This window comes from Neopsephotus bourkii, unplaced genomic scaffold, assembly GCF_033783945.1.
Source record: "Neopsephotus bourkii isolate Nb327-2 ecotype Australia unplaced genomic scaffold, CSIRO-AGI_Nbou_v1 NB_360, whole genome shotgun sequence".
NCBI classification, from domain to species: domain Eukaryota; kingdom Metazoa; phylum Chordata; class Aves; order Psittaciformes; family Psittacidae; genus Neopsephotus; species Neopsephotus bourkii.
In genome coordinates, this window is record NW_026900866.1 from 1,280,942 (window position 1) to 1,301,394 (window position 20,453).

Sequence of the window (20,453 nt, forward strand, 5' to 3'; positions counted from 1 at the left end):
TGTAAGATGAAGAAAGAAAAAGAAAAAGGAAAAGGCAAGGAGGTGGTGATGTTACCAGAATCCTATGTCTCTGTCTGAAACATAAGCTTGTGAAAATTAATTTTTAATATTTTTTCATTCTATGACCAAAAGCAAAAGGGCAACATAGGCTATTCCAAACCAGAAAGCATCATTCCACTTGAACAAGAGAACATGGTTTCTGCAACTGACTGTTGTTATAAGTCCACTACATGTTGTGAAACAAACTTACAGAAACCTAACTGAATGCTATAGAAAGTGAGCTATTAGAAAGATGTGAGTGGTTTCGTTAAATAAGAGGTCTCCTGGTTCAGTGCATTGTGCGCACTCCTGCAGTATAAATGGGACAGTACTGTTAGTCACAGAACAGTGTACCCTGCTGGCAGAAAACTGAAGTTGCCAGCTGATGCTTTTTGACAGAACCACTTTACATACCCCTAAATCTACAGACTGGAGAACAATGCAGGTTTGCAAATAAATTAGATCTGCAATAAAACTACCTGTAGTTATTTTTAATCCATGGAATACTGCCATTTCTGAAGCAATCCAAGCTTGAAAATTTCCATAAATAGAAAACATACCTGACATGATGACAGATAAGCTGTTGTTAGGGAGCCACTATGCACAGTGGGTGGTGCAGTCTTATTATACTTTGAATGTCCTACAGGTAACTGCAGGATCCAGGTCACTGGACTATCTTTTGGCCATGAAACAAACGGAACTATAAGAGACGCTTTCCCCCTCAGATTCTTTCTTTTATTTGCAGAAAGAGAAGGAAAAGAATTTTCCTCTAATTTTCTGCTCCTAGCAATCTAGGAAACACAGAGCTGGATTTGGTTCACAGCTGCTAATTAACTTCTTCATGCCATAGGCAGTAACCAAAAAGGTGTCTCATTGACAGTGTCTTTTTATAGGGAAAATGAGAGGCAGGTGTTGAGGAAGAAGGAAATTTCTCTTTTCACATTCACCTGTTGTTCCCATCCCTTTCATCTCCTTCACAGACAACATGAGCAGGAATTCTAACTCTCCAGCATATTTGGAGGGGACCAGCTCCCTGTTGTGGCTTTGTGAAACCACTGAACCCCCTCAAGCTGCCACCTCTTTTCCCCCCCTTTCTGTAACCAGAATGTGCGTTTACACTGCCACATTTCTAGTGGCATTTATGTGTTGTTTTGATACGTGGAGACCTCATAGCAGCCTTCCAGCATCTGAAGGGTGGCTACAGGGATACTGGGGAGGGACTCTTCATTAGGGACTGTAGTGATAGGACAAGGGGTAATGGGTTAAAACTGAAACAGGGGAAGTTTAGACTGGAAATTATGAAGAAATTTTTTCCAGTTAGGGTGGTGAGGCACTGGAATGGGTTGCCCAGGGAAGTTGTGAATGCTTCATTGCTGGCGGTGTTCAAGGCCAGGTTGGATAGAGCCTTGGGTGACATCGTTTAGTGTGAGGTGTCCCTGCCCATGGCAGGGGGGTTGGAACTTGATGATCTTAAGGTCCTTTCCAACCCTAACTATTCTATGATTCTATGATTCTAAATATTATGATGTATAAATAGAACACCTAGAAAATCAGTATTGTTGAATCGTAAAAATATAAGATCTAAATGAGGAAAAATTAACACCTTACTTCTAAATAGAGATACCCATTGTCTAGCGTAATAAATAAACAAACCATTTTTCACAGGAGATTCACATTAAAGGATCAGATGACTTTATCATTACTGCAAGCTTGTGAAGACCAAGGCACTGCCTCCTTGGATGCGAGTACATCTGGGTATCTCAGCTGAGGATGTGCCATCATTAGTACATCTCATTTCTAATGGTACTGATAGGAAATAATATTAAAGCTACAAACATAGCTGGTTTCATTGTGGTTCAGATTTTGTGATACGTTCATGGTATGATATTCCCACAATTGTTGTTCATACACCATTGTTTTCTGCAAGAAGCTTGTAGAGTTTCTGACACCTTTTGTATATTCTGACTTACCTAATCTTATTAAATATATCTTTATGAAATATATGATATGAGAAAAGCAACTAGTTCTTAACTATTTTGTTCATATATCCAAAAGTGCCATAGGAGTGCACTAGGGAATATGTTGTCAAAGACACCATGGAATTTTATCTTCTCATTTCCCATTTTCTCTAAGGTGTAGATTCTTAGCACAACAATATCAGAGTGTCTTCTATGCCAATGCACTGAAATAAACATATTCCCATTGAAAGTCATGAACGAAATTCAGAAATTGGGAAGGTTCAAAATCATACCAATTTTGCAAACTCTAACTTTACAGACTGGGAGTCTCCTCTTTGCTTGCAAGAAGTGTTGTTCATCTAAAGATAGCAGAAGTCATGCCTTTAAAATACTGAGTATATAATTCTTTGAAAATTTACCTCTTACAGTTCAATCAAGTGCCTTCTAAAACTTTGCTCCCTGGAAGTATTTTTCAGTGTCAACCATATTCTTACAAACAGAAATTTAAAAATAGTAATAATCATCATTTGTTACTTCACTTCAATCTTCAAGCTATTAAAAAGCATATTATATTTTCCTGTTCATCGAAGGTGAACAAGGCTGAAAACAAAAAATATCAAAGCAACAATACTTATTAAGTAGAAACTCTGGTTTGTGTGTTATCTTAACCTGCTTCCCAATTCACTCTAAGGCATTCAAAGAATACAGCCTTTGAAGTAGCCTATCCTCTGGTTTTCTTCTGCAAAGTACAGTATGTGTCAGGTTCAGACAAATACAAAAAATGACTGTATATTTTATTAAAACCCTATTTTTTTCCTCTCTCTCTTTTTAACAAAAGTCTAATTAAGTAGTTGTTCCCTTAGGTACAAAGTACACAGTTCATAATTCATTTGATATAAAATGTCAGTTTAGATTTTTGCACTTGTTTGATAAATGAGAAAAAACACGTACATTTCAATTTCCTTCCACGAGGCTTTACTAGCAGAAGCCCCCCTTCCATTCTCCTGCTCAAAGACCTTTATGTTAAATTAAACATCAAGATTCAGAAACTGTAGGGAATGATATTTCCAAGGCATACAGTACAAATACGTGAGACTGGTAAAAAAAGGTAATGATTTTTCCTACCAGTAAAGTGATGTCTCTCAAAGACCATCTTTGATCCTTGAATTAGTTCTCAGTTATAATTTAATATACAAAAACTGTCAGCAGCTTTCCCTACATATAGACAAAGTGATATAGGCAGCTCCACAAAGAGCAAAATACAACATTCAAGGGCTTGCTCCCCTCCCAATATGTGCTTGTGACTCTGAAGTCCATCAATATTAATGGGGAAAATCTGTGTACATCAAAGGATATGACAGAGAGTTCATTTAATTGTATCTTTCATCATTAACGGTATGAAGTGCTTTTTCCTATATAACCAAATCCTGCCATTGATCAACGTGCAAAATTCTCAGGGGGGTAATCTGCACAATGGCAAAGAGCAGAATCAAAAATTTAGTTCTGGAAATAAAATACTATAATTAGGAAAATAACAACAAAACACGTATGCTGTTCTCTCAATGTAACACACGAGGCCAAGGCTGACAAATCTGAACTATCACATTTACAGAGTAAACAAGAATTCTTATCACTTCTCACAATTGCCATCCACAATGCTATGGCTGTCACTTTATGTTACAGTCTAGTTCAACAGCTGCAGTATCAATAAATTAAGTTGTATTAGAAAATAGCAATAGGATCACGTTCTGATGCTCATGCTGAGTATCAGCACTGATCCACAAATGCCCAGGACTCAGTACCTGCTCCTCTTGCCTCCATTGCTGCTGTCATATACATTGCTTCACCCCAACCTGAAAAGTGCCTTTAGCCCTGGGTTACCATAGCACCTCCTCTGTCTTCTCCCCCAGTAAGACTGTTTTTCCCCTCTCCCTTGTAGTAGTTTCAGCAGGAAAGATGGACAGTAGTCAGCCTCCCTTGTTTATGAACAGAGAAATTAGAACACTGCCTGGCAAGTGGGAGATGTTAGTCACTTTAGAACGAATAATCCAGATCTCTCTCTTTTGGACAGTGCTCTAAGATGAGCTATGACAGAATAGGAAAGGTGACACCTCTGTTCCACCTAACTGTGGCAAAAATCCCTGACTTCTTATGGATTGGTCCCCCACTAAAAATAGCATTTCAATTGACAGAAATATGATCCAGGTGTTACCCACTGAAGCAAAAGTTTTAATATATAAGGTGAATAAAAAGCAATTCAGACAAGCTATTCACACATGGAAATAATTGTGTGAAATCCACAATTGAGTTATCTGATAAAAGGGGAAAAGGATCACAACCTTTTATACTCGACCCATTGACATATGATGTTCTAGACACTCTTAAACCATTTATATGAATTAACTCTTGCCTTCATTTCCTTGGATAATGCTGAAGAACACACAAATTCACTGCAAATAGCGGAAGTGTGTCAATATACAACAATTAATAACCTGTTCCCAAGTATTTTTACTGAGAAGACCTTGGCTACTGTCTTATTGTTCAAAATTGGGCGTTCTAATTGATTAAAAGTCTTAGTAACAACATTACGTTTCATTCAAACCTAAGCCAGGCTGTCTGTGTTTTACCTTATATGCCATCAGACATGTCAAAACATTTACTCCAGTCTGCACATACAATTCACACCATGTTGAGATGAAAGAAATACTTTGGCAACATTTATTCTCTACAATACAGATTTTCTTCAATCTTTTGAAAAAAGGGAAAGAAGAAGGGAAAATCTCATTTCCTTTGTTCATTTTTAAAACATAGACTGAAAGGGCTAAATCTTCATCACAGAAAATTTACAGCTGATTAATTCAGATTACAACCATCAGGAGCTTCCTGCCGAATCTTTTGGACAGCACTACCAATTTCTTACGCATAACTCTCTCAGACAAGCTTCTTAGGATGTAAGAGCACTCACAGTTTTGGTAAAAGTTAAAACAGAGAATAGAGAAGTATTCTGTCTTTATAGAATGCCGTCTGTTTACTCATTCAACTTCATTTCTTTCTTCATGCTCTGTTAGAGCTGTTTAGATAATCTAAAAGCAGCCAACCCAAATTCACGTATTACTATGTACACAATGATTGCATTTAACTATGGTCATGCTCTTCATGGAGAAGCAATCCCCAGGTCTAAGCTGAGGGACAAGAAGGAAGGTTGACAGACTTTCTGACATGTATATTACACTTCTCAGCATGAGGATGAATATAAAAATCTTTTTTACCTTCCCTTGTCAACACAATTCCTGTCTTTCTGTCTATATGTAAAATAGGAATAACAATCTACAATCACTTTAGAAGCCTACTGGAAGGATGAATTAGTAAAGATTTGTAAAAATCATAAAGTAAGTATGTCAGTATAAAAAGTAATAAGAATTAACAATAATTCAAAACTGGATGCATGCCACCATAACATGGAATACATGAATTCCCTTTCTCTCTTATTTTACTAACCTGGAATTAACTGAAGAGCACAGTATTTCTTTGTCAGAAGAATTAATAAGACCTACATACAAGTCCGCAAAAAAAAAAAAAAAGACAAAAAAATCCAGCATGCATGCATGAACATTTATATACTAATATATCAATCACATACATATTTGTATGTGTGCATCTGCACACTTTCTTTTCAGAAAGAAAAACACAGTGAAGAAAGCCTGTCAAATGTCAGGAATCACTGAGGGCTGTAGACATGTACAGTCACCTTTGTTGTAAGAAAGAGGGTAGCATATGACAACTGTGCATCATATGGGTACCAGAGGAGAAATGGTGACTCTAATGACTGATTCTCACTCAACTTCCCTTTGCTCTCCCTTTTGGTCTTTATAGAGAAGCATATTTCTCCTTAGGTACTCAGTCAACTACCCCAAAGACAACCTGAGGGATGATGCATAATAAGGAGCACTATACTAGGAAAAAATCAAACATAAAATGCCACCAGAACAAATAATTAACTATATGGAGGAAAAATGCTTTATGATAAGAAGGCTTACTTCCATAGCCTAGATACTTCACATGCAGAAAACTAAAGACCAAAACAAAAACAACAACCAAAAAAAAAAAAAGGAGTTGTCAAAAATAAATATAATAAATTGAGCTTTTTAGAAAAGCAGTGCAAATCACCACAGCAAAGTAACATAAAAAGTAATCCAATTATTGCATATATCTGGAAAATAGTTATAAAGAAAAAAATCATGGTGTTATTTTTCAAATGTCTTCTGTGTGTTTTCACTAAGAATTTCAATGTCATTTTACTGTAGAATTCCTTCAACAGAACCACCTAATTTGTCACATGAAGAATGTCGAATTTAATTGGATTACTGAACTGGTTCAGATTTACAAAGAATTAAAAAAAATCCCAACCATGAATAAGATTAAGATTATATAAAAATTTTATACTTCATCTAAATTGTGTCCTTTTATATGTACAACTGAAATTGCTCTGAAATAGATTTATATGATGGTAGGTCATAATTTTAAATAATTATCTGCTGCTGAATTCCACAACAGCCCATTTTCCCCACTGCTATATAGTCTTCTGTTTTTTAGTAGTACAATCAAGCTGTAGTTTCTAGCATGAATTCTCTACCACAGATTTCTTCCAAGTGATTTTAAGTACAGCCTGGACCTCATGATAAGCCTAAGATTTTGGAAAGACCTGGAGTGAGACCTCCACATTGGCGTTAATTGCCAGTTTATAGATGATCATTTGGCTATTTCAAGCTGTTCCACAGTTCTTCCTTTCTCATTTGGCACTCTCCAATCAAGAAAAAAAAATAAAATCAATGTTCTTCAAGGCAACTAAAACTGCAGTTCGATCTTCTTGCTCTGTTTCATGCAGCTCCAGAAGACAGACAGCAACCTAAGAGCTGATACAGGTGGTGTATGTTGGGGGCATGGAAACAGCATACCCCTAGCTATGGAAGATCTGCCTAGCTCCCAAAAGACAGGGTTCAGGGACAAAGGGAAGGAAGCAATCACAGATGAAGTGTCATTATCTTCTGGAACTCCCCAGTTTTATGAGTAGGGACTTATACTAAGGCCCAATTCAATGCAACCTTGAGGCAGTCCTTTATGATGTGTGGAGTCAGGCTGAGCCCCAGCTCGCTGCAATTCAGGAAAGTGGACACCTCTGTGCCTCCTGTTGCTGGAGTCTGAAGACACAACCTTTCAGGAATGAGACTTACTTCTCGCATCTTTTGCCACACAAAACCAAGAATAGACTCAGTATGAGCTTAAAGGTGTGCTGAACAAACCGGGAGAGGGAAATAGAAGAAGAAAGTAGAACTAATGAAAATGACAGTCAGTTCAATATTGCAGAGGTTAGAGAAGAATTATTGCTTCATTAGAACAACTCCCAGTTTTCCACACAAACAGTTTTGCAGTCCTCCTCTTATATCCCCATGAAATCATCTTTCTGGACAAAAGAACTCGAATGGACAATTTACACAGCTTGCTGCTGACACTCTTTAATTAGCTAGGTCATTAATGAGAGATGTAGGAGAGCTGTTCCTCTCCCTACTCTATCCTGCTGTCTCTCCTTAAACTACCTCTAGAAAAGATATGGTCACAATTTTTCATTAAGAACTTTCTGTTAACACTCCTCTCCTCACTCCTGACAACTTGTTCACAATTTTGCTTAAAATTTCCTGTTCTTCATCAAAATTAGAGATCATATGAATCTGAAGTTACAGAGGTATCATGAAAATTGTTGAAAATTCAGAATAGTTTTAAATATCTTTTTGCAATGAATATAACAGATTGATGTGAGAAGCTTTTTTTTTTTTTTTTCTTCCAAGCTTCATTTATTTTTTCCATTTTTAAATCTTTTTTTTACTAATCTAACTTTACAAGAAGTGACATAAGAGAATGGAAAAGAAAAACGGAAAAGAAACAGGAGATACAGAACATAAAGAATCTTGCTGAGTTTTAGTCTAAGCCTCCAGGAAAGACATGAAGAAGGCAAGAATAAATTAAAAAAATGTCTCAGAAACACCTGAAATTCCAAGTAAATTCTCTCAAAACAAGTTTTACAGTGTGACTCTTAGTGTGATACTGAGCATCATGGAAAACCAAACCAATCTCACAGGGAAAAACTCCAGCATATTCTGGTTTGATTTTTCTTCCTAAATAATTCTGGCCTAACAGCATCCATTTGTTGTTTACTGAATATTCATTCACCTAAGGAGGCCTGTTGGCTTTGGTGATCAACTTTCATGACCACTTTCAGATGTGAATATAAGTTGTATGATGTGATTGTTTGCATAACTCAAGCAATGATTCTACGATCAGGTTCAATAATAATGATTCTATGATCAGGTTCAATATCCAGTCCCAAAGGTGCTGCTGCCTAAACTAACAGTGGCTAAAATCCTCTAGTTGCAGGACTCCATCCTCTGTAGATGTGGTACAAACATTGACAGCCACAAGTAAGTAAGCTCACTTTTTGCTGCCGGAAACTAGCCTGGGCTTGTAGGCAGAGCCATGCAGCATCCCATACAGAAACAAGGGACCAGCAAAGGGAAGGTTCTTAAGAATCCAAGGCAAAATCTGACATTTTTACTAGGCATTCCTATGTTGTGCAAATCACAGAGCATAAATTCCATAATTCCATAAATTATGACAGAGATTAAAGAGACCCTTCCTTGCTTAGGCAAATATTTTCTTCCAGAGTTTCTTCCCTTTTGTGTTTTACAAAGGAAATATATATCAGTTCTTGGAGATTTTTCTATAGATAAGTCAGCATCAGATAAACGGTTTGTAGACCCCAACAGAAGCACCCACACAAAGACAACTCTGCAACGGGATACAGATTTACCATCCACAGCGAGCCTCATATCTCTTGTCATTACTTAGGAATCTAGTCCTTTTATGTGCTTTGGAGGTAGTGATTGAGCCTCCATGTTCCTGCTTCCCATCTGATATGCAGTTTGTCTCTCTCTGCTACCTCTTTTACATCTAATTTTTCCAACATAATCTATCTTCTTTCTTTCTGCTCACACTTCTTATTCCCTTACATATTAGGGCTCTTGTGGTTGAAGGAAGTGAACAAACAGACTTAGCTGGCGTATAAGCTATTAGCTCTAGTGACTGAAACTTTGTTTGCTGTTAGCTTACCATGTCTTATTAAAAAGAAATCCTAAATTAACAGGGTCTTCTATGTGCCACTACACCAGAAATAGCACTTACTAAGAAGGAAAATATATAACCAAGAATTCAGTATAGAAGATTTTCTCCCAGATTTCTGCAGATTTAAATCCCCCTGTATCATTTCAATTCATTTACCTGATTCGATTATTTCTAATACAATTTATTCTCCAGATTTTTTACTGGCTGGCAACCTCAGATTAATGTGAAGCACCAGCTAGTATGTTATTTTTTACAACTCCTCCCAAAGCACTTTAGGCCAAGATAAATAGAACAAATTTATTCTTTTTGGAAAAAAATATAAAACTAAAAAATATTAACTTCTTTCTATGTGGTCTGAAATCTGTCACTAATCATTTTAAACTATGCCCTTTTATGCTTCTTCCATCTCTTTTAGCTTTGTATGCAGTTCTTTGATGTAACAGACATTTTCAGAGATTCCAGTTCATCTGGAAAAAAAGGTTTAAGTCTTGAGGCAAAAAGCAGTGTATTTAAAATTTATATACTCCATAATGCCTTTGTTCTGAACTTGAACATCCTGAAAAACTTCTATGCTTTCTTTTGCCTTCTGACTCTGAAGATAATTTGCTCTCATGGTTTCAGCTTCTTATTATGAAACAGCAAATTTAACTGGTGGTTCTAGCATTTAAGTACATGCACAGTCATGGCTGACCCTTTCTGATCAATTGCCAATCCATACAGGTTTGACTGATAAAAGAGCCAATTAGATTTAAGCAAATTAAGGGACATCACCAATGTCAACCACTTATTAAACTAAATGCTGAATTCCATGCATACAAAACACTAATGCACCAAGTCCTATTAAGAGTTGAAATCCTAACCCAATTAGTAACTCCAGACCACTACAGGGTAAGGGTGAAAAGAAAGTTTCATATTTATGGATTAACATTAGGATTCTGTTTGGTTTTTGTTTTGGTTTTTTTTTTTTTTTTCATCTTTCCAAGAACACTTGAACCTGCATTGCAATTTTACTCAAGAGCTAAGATAAAATAAATTCCTTATTTCTGAGATTTTTTTTAAAACATTGACTTTAAGTGTGGTAAATCAGCTTGATGAGAAATGAAGGTGTATTCAATCAGGTAACATTAAAGATATGGTGTGCTTTCTATCATGTTCAATGCCTTTGAAGTAAAAACAAAATGAAAACTAAAGAAATGCATGTTAAAAGAAAATTCGGAGCATAATTGTGACCTGCAGTAACTTCAGAATGTAATACTCTTTTGTCCTCTATCACTCGTTCTCTTACATAGACTTCCAACAAGCTTCATGAAGCACACCCCACAGAAAATAAAATTCCTTCTGGTTTTACTAGCATCTAGATTTTGTTTAACGATTTACAAAAAGTGTTTGTAAGTGAAGGCACTGAATACAGCCCGGTGTAAAATTACCACTACACTCAAAATTTAGCATGCAATAGAATTGCATGGAACCCAAAAAGTCATCTTCATAAACATGGTAAACATACATTTGCCTAGATATACACTTGTGTGCATCTGCATGTGTGCACACATATAGTGAGAGCACTCTCATATGCACTGCTTCATTTATTATTCATTTCACCACAGATCACAGTCCACTGGATAATAGTACGGAAGATTTCGTTAATAACTCTCACTGCTAATTTAATTCTACTTAAACACACATACCCTACTGAATGCCACATGCTTTTCAGCATGATTTTATGTGTAAATCAGGATAATATGTTTTCAGATCATTAACTAAAAGGAAGCATGAACTAAAACCTATTTAATCAATGAGGTATTGCTTTTAAACTACCACAAGGTCATAAAAAAGATAATTTCAAAGCTATAAGTTTTCTAATTGTAATCAACAACAACCTAATGATGAAAGAAAGTATATCTTAACAGCTGTCATAAACCTGTATACATCCTTGGCCATCTATAAAGATCCCTTACCTTCTCCTTTGGTAAAATTTTCATTACCAAATTTTGCTATTTCTGCATGCAAAACTGAAGTGTGACACTGGGATTAGAAATCTCAGCATCAAACTTCTCTGTGTTAAGAAAGCAATAAAACAGTTTTATTGTTATATGACAATGTATATTTGTTAATATTAGGTGTAGATTAGATTAGAAAAGCATAAAATCTTCTGGGAATTTACCTTTTCTGTATTCCTCAGTAATGTGTCATACAGACTCTGCATTTTATTTGTTCACTTCTCAGAAGCTGTTCTATTGGATGGCCCCAAAGTCAATCCATATATCTAAAACTCTTTCAAGTGTATTTTTAAGATGTAAGGTTTATGGGATTTTGTTTGTTTGTTTTCCTTTGCCTTTTTTCTTTATTTTACTTTCAAACGTTCTATCAATCTACACTACTCCTGATGAGCAGCTACAGTTAAACCTCTCAAGAGCAAGTTGAGCTCTCACATTAGAATTCAAAATTCAAAATTGCCTTAAATTCATTGTTTCCACTGGCATTTATTCAACAAAAACTAATTCATTAGGATGTTCATGAAAAGAGAATGCAACAGGAATATATATGCACCAGCTATAAATTTAAGCTTTCATAAAAAAAGATTACAAATGAAAATAAATTGTACACAGTGCTTAGAGAGTACCTGCTCAAGCCTTTTTTATTTGAAATTTTAATGAAGATAACATCCAAAGTGGCTTGGATCCTCATTCACTGTAAATCAGCACATTGCAATTGACTTACAGCTACACCATCTAATGGATTCTGGCTTGATATTTTACCAATGGCTTTTCTATTAAATAAATTATCTAAGTCTATCCAGTAAGAGATCTTTGTCAGCACTTGTAACTTTTGCTCTAAAACAGGTTACAAAATGCAGGTGACCTTTTCTATATTCTTAGACTAGATTAGCCACTCATGATAGAGTACAGCGCCATTCACAGCAAAAGGAATGAAGTATATAGTGCGCTTCTAACCTACATTACATGTTAACCATACAACTACCTGTTTACATTCTCTAGCTCTTAAACTAAGAATGACAAACTAGAAGCTGAAAAGAACAATTTTGTTAGAACTACTAATACAAACATATTCTTCTGAACTTCCATTCTTCACTTGCAATAATACATCAAGTTTTGTTCAGCAGATTATTTGGTAATTGTTACATGCAGAGAGAAAGCACTTTTTCATACTTACCTCCTGGAGGCATGACTACTGTTATAGCATCACTTATCAAGCTGCCCTGGCTGTTGGAAGCATTCACTTGTACTGTGTAGTTAGAAAATGGAATCAGTCCTTTAATGGGCACCCATACATGGGATTCGTTGCTGCTGAATAACATCCGAGTACCATTTACAATAGAATAATTAGCATTAGCTGTTAGGGGAAAAGAAGGGGTACAGGGAGAACAAATATTAGACCTTGTAACTGCTACAATTCATTGTCTTTATGAACTAAGTCTTATTTGTACTTAAATTAAAAGTTGCCATTGATACCATAAATGCCAAAATAAAAAGTCCTATTTGGAAGAAAACATATTATTCACCAATTTCACCTTCTTTTGCCACAGTTTGTGGTACTTGTAGAACTTCTTGGAAACTAAATCAATCATAAAATTGCAAAGCTGACTGCTATACTGCAAACAGATGCCAGATTTCAGAAATTACCCATATTCTAGAACAGTTTGTGATAACTGCAAATTCAAAACATTAAGGTTAATTCTTATGCCTATGAATGACTAGTAAAACTTGTTGAATTCACTAGAAAATTGCTTACCTTAGGAGTTACAAGCTAACTGTTTACATAAGAATTAGTCATCTTCAGTAAGACACACATACTTTCCAGCATGGCCTGCAGTCCTCTCAAAGATAAAACAAGGATGTGAAGTGTTCAGTCATCAGCTGACATTAACAGAGGACACCACAGCAACCTATATGTCCTTTACAACCCTTTGAAGATCTCAAACTCAAGACAATATTTTACCCTATAAAAATAACCACAAGAACAAAAACCTTCCCAAAATACTGGATCAGTAAGACTGGAAAAGAATAATAATAACAATAATAGTAAAATGTATGTCAAGTAACAACCTTTTTTGACTTGATGAAGATTTCACTCACATATCTGAGAATAAAGCTGCAAGATTACCCAATATTTTGAACATATTAAGTGCTATATCAATGGCTAATATTATTACTACTATCCACCATGCCATATAAAAAAACCTGTCATTCACTTATGGTACAGGTCCAAGCTATTCCATTATTGTGATGTTCACATTGATGCATAAAGGGTGTTTTCAGTTATTCTGCTTGTAACATATGGAAAATTTACTTTCTGAGGTTTTGGGGAGGGGGATAGCTTTATAAATCTGCCTTGTAGTCTAGTTTCTTGTTGCTCAAAAAGAGACATCAATTTGATGAATGGACCACTCAGTGGATAAAGAACTGGCTGGATGGCTGCACGCAAAGAGTTGTGGTCAATGGCTCAATGTCCGGCTGGAGACCAGTAACGAGTGGTGTCCCTCAGGGATCGGTGTTGAAACCGGTCTTGTTTAACATCTTCGTCACTGACATGGACAGTGGGATTGAGTGCGCCCTCAGTAAGTTTGCCGATGACACCAAGCTGTGTGGTTCGGTTGATACACTGGAGGGAAGGAATGCCATCCAGAGGGACCTTGACATGCTCGTGAGGTGGGCTGATGCCAACCTCATGAAGCTTATCCATGCCAAGTGCAAGGTCCTACACCTGGGTCGGAGCAATCCCAGGCACAGCTACAGGCTGGGCAGAGAAGAGATTCAGAGCAGCCCTAAGGAGAAGGGCTTGGGGGTGCTGGCCGATGAGAAAATGAACATGAGCCAGCTTCATTGTGTGCTTGCAGCCCAGAAAGCCAACCATATCCTGGGCTGCATCAAAAAGAGTGTGACCAGCAGGTCCAAGGAGGTGATCCTGCCCCTTTATTCTGCTCTTGTGAGACCTCACTTGGAGTACTGTGTGCAGTTCTGGTGTCCTCAACATAAAAAGGACATGGAACTGTTGGAACAAGTCCAGAGGAGTGCCATGAGGATGATCAGGGGATTGGAGCACCTCCCATATGAAGATCGGCTGAGAAAGTTGGGGCTGTTCAGCCTGGAGAAGAGAAGGCTGCGTGGAGACCTCATAGCAGCCTTCCAGTATCTGAAGGGGGCCTATAGGGATGCTTGGGAGGGACTCTTCATTAGGGACTGTAGTGGTAGGACAAGGGTTAATGGGTTAAAACTTAAACAGGGGAAGTTTAGATTGGATGTAAGGAGGAAATTCTTTCCTGTTAGGGTGGTGAGGCACTGGAATAGGTTGCCCAACGAGGTTGTGAATGCTCCATCCCTGGCAGTGTTCAAGTCCAGGTTAGACGAGGCCTTGGGTGATATGGTTTAGAGCGAGGTGTCCCTGCCCATGGCAGGGGGATTGGAACTTGATGATCTTAAGGTCCTTTCCAACCCTAACCATTCTATGATTCTATGAAATTCTACTTGGATTACACCATGCCGTAGCACCAGACTACCTAAACAACAACAGTAGTGCAAATGTAAAATGACATCATGAAAACTGATGGATTTATTCTGGTTTTCACTGAATTTTACATTAGCCTGAGAGACTCCATTTTATAAACAGCAGTGGAGGCAAAACTTCTTATGATGTAAGAACCACCACGTTTTACACATTCCACAGACATACCAATTCTGCAGAAGCAGAGTTATTTTGTCTAGTTTTACCCTTATGTCCCTAGCCAACAACATAAACATGTCTCTGCATTACCTGATCTTAGCTCTTAAATTCTATATGAAACCCTCCTTCTGCACATTTGTGAAACTGTCCCTATGTGAGGTTTGTGAGTAGAAACAATCCAACAAAGCACATTTTCCCCATTATCTATCACAGTTTTTCTATGCACCTGCAGGCAGACCATGACACATTATTTGTGAAGCACACCCAACAACACCCATTGTTTTGTTAACAACAATAAAGCCATTAGAAATGGTCAACTGACATAGATTCTGAAGGCCCTTAAGGACTGGCTGTGAAAAGAGGTGCATTTCTTAAATGTTTCACCTATAATGTGAAGGAAAGATTAAAAATCTGGTGTTGACAGATTAAGGCACATGGGATTGATACAAATCTCAAGCATAAAAGGAGAGTCCCGAACAGCAATTTATGTGCTCAGCTCCTGAGAAAATTAAACTTTTTCTATTAACGGTAGTCTTAACATGTTAATATTTACTCTCATCCACCTGAGCCCAGAATGAAAGCGTGTACTTCCTCTGCTGCTATTTTTATTTCACTATTAGTCTTTCTTCCAGTGGCTAACTTTATCAGCTTTTTAAAAATACAGTTTTGAGTAACAGGAAAAGAATTAAAAGGATAACACTCTATTCCAAGTTGCCTGAATAACAACATTAATATACAGTAATTATACAATTAGTTGTAACATTACATTCTAGTTATAGCAGAGTGATTACTCGGCAATTATAAGAAGTATATAATTACTCAATAATTACAAGAAGTATGTAATTACATAACCATTTTATTCAGGTCAAAAATGAACTTGCAAATTCACAATGAGATAGACAACATATCAGTTCAAAATGTTTCATTGCTTCTAATAAAAAGCTGAGGAATACTCACAAGTTTCCTAATCTGAATTTTACACAGACAAAAGGGATTTTATCCCAGTTCCCAGCCAAGTAACTTACTACTAGTGGCATATATAATATTAGAGGAACTTTTTTAAAATGCAGGTCTTACTGGGGATGAGATGCAATATGAAGCTTTGCCACTTCTCACTGCCTGAACTTTGTTTTCAGTGGGCTGGAAAATGCAGACACATAGGTTCAGTCAGCCTGACAGAAAGTGATACAGCAATAACCCTGTCATATCACTCTGTGCCATTCCTGCCTAGACTGCTTCAATGTGGACCCTATTTGTGAGAGAAGTCCATGAGCCCTCTCCCACTTTTCATGTGTTTTCCTCTCCATCCTACTCACAGGTCCCACTGTAACCTATCAGCAATTCTGCCACAGATCTAAACAGCAGCTGCCTCAGACACTCAGAGGCATTGTTTTGCTTCAGAAAAGTGGTTTCTACCAGCATACTTCCTTGTTCCTGCACATTTCTCTCTTGTAACTCCTGCCATGAACAGTCACCAGCACTCCAACAAGCAAGATCCCCTCAAGACAGAGCTAATGTGAACAATCTAACAAGGACTTGACCTAACAACCTAAGGAAGCAGAAATCAAACTCCCAGAACTGGCTTACCATGTCCTTCAAGACTCCAGCACCAAAAGATGGGTTCAGATGGAAAGGTGTTCAGAGCCACTATCTCCCGTAACTTCACAAAAAAGACTAAAGCCTTTGCAGACATAAAAGGCTGCCCCATGCATCTTTCAATATTTCCGCACCTTGACAGTCATGTTGTTTTACTAGCCTTCACACTCATAAGAATCCATGTTTCCCCTGGTGTTTCTGAGGGATCTGTTTGATTAGGTCTGATATTTGGGAAACACCAGTTTATTCCTAGTTTATACCAGATCAAAGCATCTCAGTGTTTCAGGAAAACATCCAAATGAAGAAATTACAGCTAAAGAACACCCATATCCATACTTAAAAAACCAAGCATACTTGAAACATAGTCAAGTAATATAACATGCTCATGCAAAAAAGATATACAAATATCCATTGTTTAAAAGTGCTAAGATTCACACAGCACTCTAGCCGATGAATATCGGTGTTTGAAGTTTCACTACGGTTTTGGGTGGACCCTCTGAAAGGGGCTCCCAAGCAGCTGTGCATTCCTGTTACTACCCCGTAAATAGGTGAATAAAGCTCCTGTGGGTCAGTGGCGCATAAATTACTGCTGTCCTGGGCTCATCATCCTATGGGGTTCACTAGATTGAAATAACAGAAACAGGTATCCCTTTTCCATTCTTGTTATAATCATTGTCACAAGAATTTTAATGCCTCATATATTCCCTAATTTTTTCATGTGTGCTATACTGCTCTGACCTTTTCAATATTCTGTAATTTGACTGGCTGGTGATTTCAAGTTCTCTCCTTTTTACAGCCTTATTAACTTGTGGGAAAGAGGTGAAATGGACAGCCAATCGGAATACATAATATTGACAAGGTCATAGGAGTACAGTATAGTATCAGCAGACACAGAATCCTGTATATTAGTAATTAGTGTTCTGATATCTTATTCATGTGGCAAAGGTTGTCAGGAGCGTGGCAAATGGTACAACATGGAATTATTTTCATGACAAAGACTGCAATGGGGAAAAGAAATCATACAAACTAAACAGATTCATCTCACATTTAAAAACTAGGCTTTTTCCCCTAGAATTTGACACATTCAAAGGTACTCCGTCTTGATGGGTTTTAAGGAAAGATGTTTCTTTCTTATGTATCAAGCAGAAAAACTGCATGTTTCATATATGTGGGCAAATACCAAATGCTTCTATTACTACCACTGCATTTGTGACTATGCAAGTAATAAGTTTAAACATAAGCAATCTAATGTGTCAGTATCACAAACCCACTGACAGAACTATACTTTTGACTTCAGGCAGCAAGGAGACTGTGCTTGTGAAAAATATTACTATGTACTTATGGGCTTTTCTTTTCCTAATCAAGAAAAGCTAGCTGTCATGCAGAACTTTCTTATACTTCTCTACTGGTATTCCTATGGCACTTCAACAACTGAGCCACCTTAATAAAATAGATTTCTACCTCTTTATGTCTGAGTTGTCCTAAAAATTGGCTGACGTCTTGCCCCCAGATTTGTCTGAATTTAAATGATATTACAGGACTGTAGTTTGTGAAATGAAGAGAAATTTACACCTAAAAGGTAAAAACAGGTAAAAAAGGTAAAAAAGCATTAAATGCTTGAGTTTTATCATCACAAATGTTTAATGAGCTATCATTTTCTTTTACTATCACTATTTCAAGATAACGCAAGAGTTCTATCACAAAAGTACACTACGTATTACATGCTACTACATGCCAAAGGTATTTTTGAGTGACTGTAAGGCTTTGAGCCATGCTCTAAAATACTATTACCAATCTATAGCACTTCCATTATGTATATACAGGCCCTGATAACATATTTTACATTAAAGAGCATGTTGCTCCATAATATTCAGACAGGTAGAAGCAGAACTATTACCACTGTAGAATACTACAGAAAGAATAAAGGTAGCAAAAATTCACATCAAGGAACGGTACATATAAGAATCTAAAGAATTAATCAAAGATTATTTAGTAAACTAGCACAAACACAGTTATTGTTTTGCCTGCTTTATACGTGTGTAAGTATAGAGAGGTTAAACATTAGCCACAGAAGAAGTTAATGTCAGAAGAGCAAAATAAAAATGAAACAAGAGTTCACTTTATCACTCCTTTTCCCCATACTTCACCCTCATTGTCCACCATTTTCTGTCCCTGGGCTGCTTTCTGTCTTCTTTTCTTACCTATCCTTCAGCTTTAACTTCCACACAAGCTACTCCTTCCCCCCCAGCTAAGATTTTTCTTCTCTCCCTCTCTCCCTTTCCCACTGTTTCTAGAGCAGCATTCAAAAGAAACAACATGAGCTTCCATTAGTTCAATTATCCCAATACAATACAGCTGAAAACCTTTCTTAATCATTACCGGTGACTCTTTTTTCCTAAGAACTGTAATAATGAACTGTTCTCCAACTGTCATCTCAGTTGCTATACTGATCTTGGGAAGTGGTTTCTGTGCTTTGATGCAAAACTACTCTTTCCAACAGTGTTTGGGGCAGGAAGGTTGCATTTTGTAGTGGTTTTGTTCTGTTTCAGTGTTTTGCTTTTGGTGTTTGTTTTTTCAGATGAGTATAATGACAATTCTGCACCTCAGTCTCCTGAAGCACTATTTCTTCCTCTGCTCTCAGTCCATCATGCTGAGTCAAAGACTCTCTTATGAAGGAAACCTTCATTCTCATGGGCTAGAGAGAGTTGCTGTATGAGGCAAGATGGGTAATTTAAAAGCACTGAAGCAAAGTGGAAAAACTATGAATCCAAAATACTAATATTACTGTCAATAAGGAACAGTTCACATTACCGTCATTGAAAAACTTCACTTCTTTCCCTGGTAACTAAATCAGCCTTTAGTTTTAAGACTGAAAACCAGAAAATATTCAAAGAACGTGATGGTCACATACTATGGCCACATACAGCAAAAATCTGAAAGCTCAGAGATGCAGATGTGGTTTCTCACTGTACTACTCCAGTTGTTTCTTTGACAGCTCAGTTTCCCTCACTTTGAAACAGGCAAAGGAACCTCCTGTGCTTTTTCACAGATGTAAATTTGGTTCACTTTGTCTTGAGATGTACAGAATTTTCATAAAAATAAGAAACATACAATGAGCCTTGCTCATTGAATCTGCCTCATTTAGACCTTCCAGTTAAAACATGGTATTCAGTGTAGTGTTAAGCTGTAGAGATTATCACAGTATCTGGTTTCTGAATCTATGCCCATAATTCATGGATGCCAATAAGAATTTTCCATTCTCCAGGGACACTATCAGGAGACTAGCTAAACATACAAAGCAGAACTGGGAGTCTCAAATCCATAATCAAATATCTAGATTGATTGTGTCACTTGCACTTGTATTGATTTCAATTGGATCAGCTGACCCAAGGGAATAATAAAAATGTGAAATAAAACTGATTTATGAGAACAAAATAAATCCTTTTGTGGGTGGTAATGAATTGGTACTATTTAACCCTTTCAATCACAAAGGGAGAACACTTCATTTTTTTTCAAAATGCTGAGTTAGTGGAAAGAAGTCATATAAAAAAATTCAATACTGTCAAATGCCATTACACTTAGTTGTAATACTCTGGAAGAAATGAAGCTCTAAACTTGATCTAGGATTTTTATTTGACATAAGGCATTCTTTTGGCTTTTCCAGTCACCTTACATGAGGCATCATAAATGATGCACTTGCAGATTGAAAGAACCACAGAATCACACAGGTGAGCATTGTACTTATTTATAGAGCAGCTCCTTCTAGCCTATTTAGGTTAAAACCAGGTAGAGTAACACAAATGACCCTTATCAACTGCACACAATGATCTTTTATAGAGGATGACCAGTCATAGTATCTTGATCTTTCTGGTACAGCACTAGAAAGTTACATAGTCAAAACCTATTTGATCTACCCTAATACAGTTCAAATAAAAACTTCATTAAAGCCTGTCAAATTCCAGTTTTCATTGTGCTTTCTCTACCTGAGAACACATGTGGGGTTTACAG

The 20,453-nt window shown here is 36.9% G+C and overlaps 1 protein-coding gene across 1 annotated transcript in view; it reads right to left on the reverse strand.

The window, feature by feature from the left end:
- The window catches only part of USH2A (usherin), a 375,196-nt gene that overhangs the window by 144,386 nt on the left and 210,357 nt on the right, over positions 1-20,453 (reverse strand). The window contains exon 38 of the mRNA XM_061348575.1: positions 12,342-12,521. Within this exon, the coding sequence (XP_061204559.1) occupies positions 12,342-12,521 (180 nt within the window). The remainder of the gene's footprint in view (positions 1-12,341; positions 12,522-20,453) is intronic.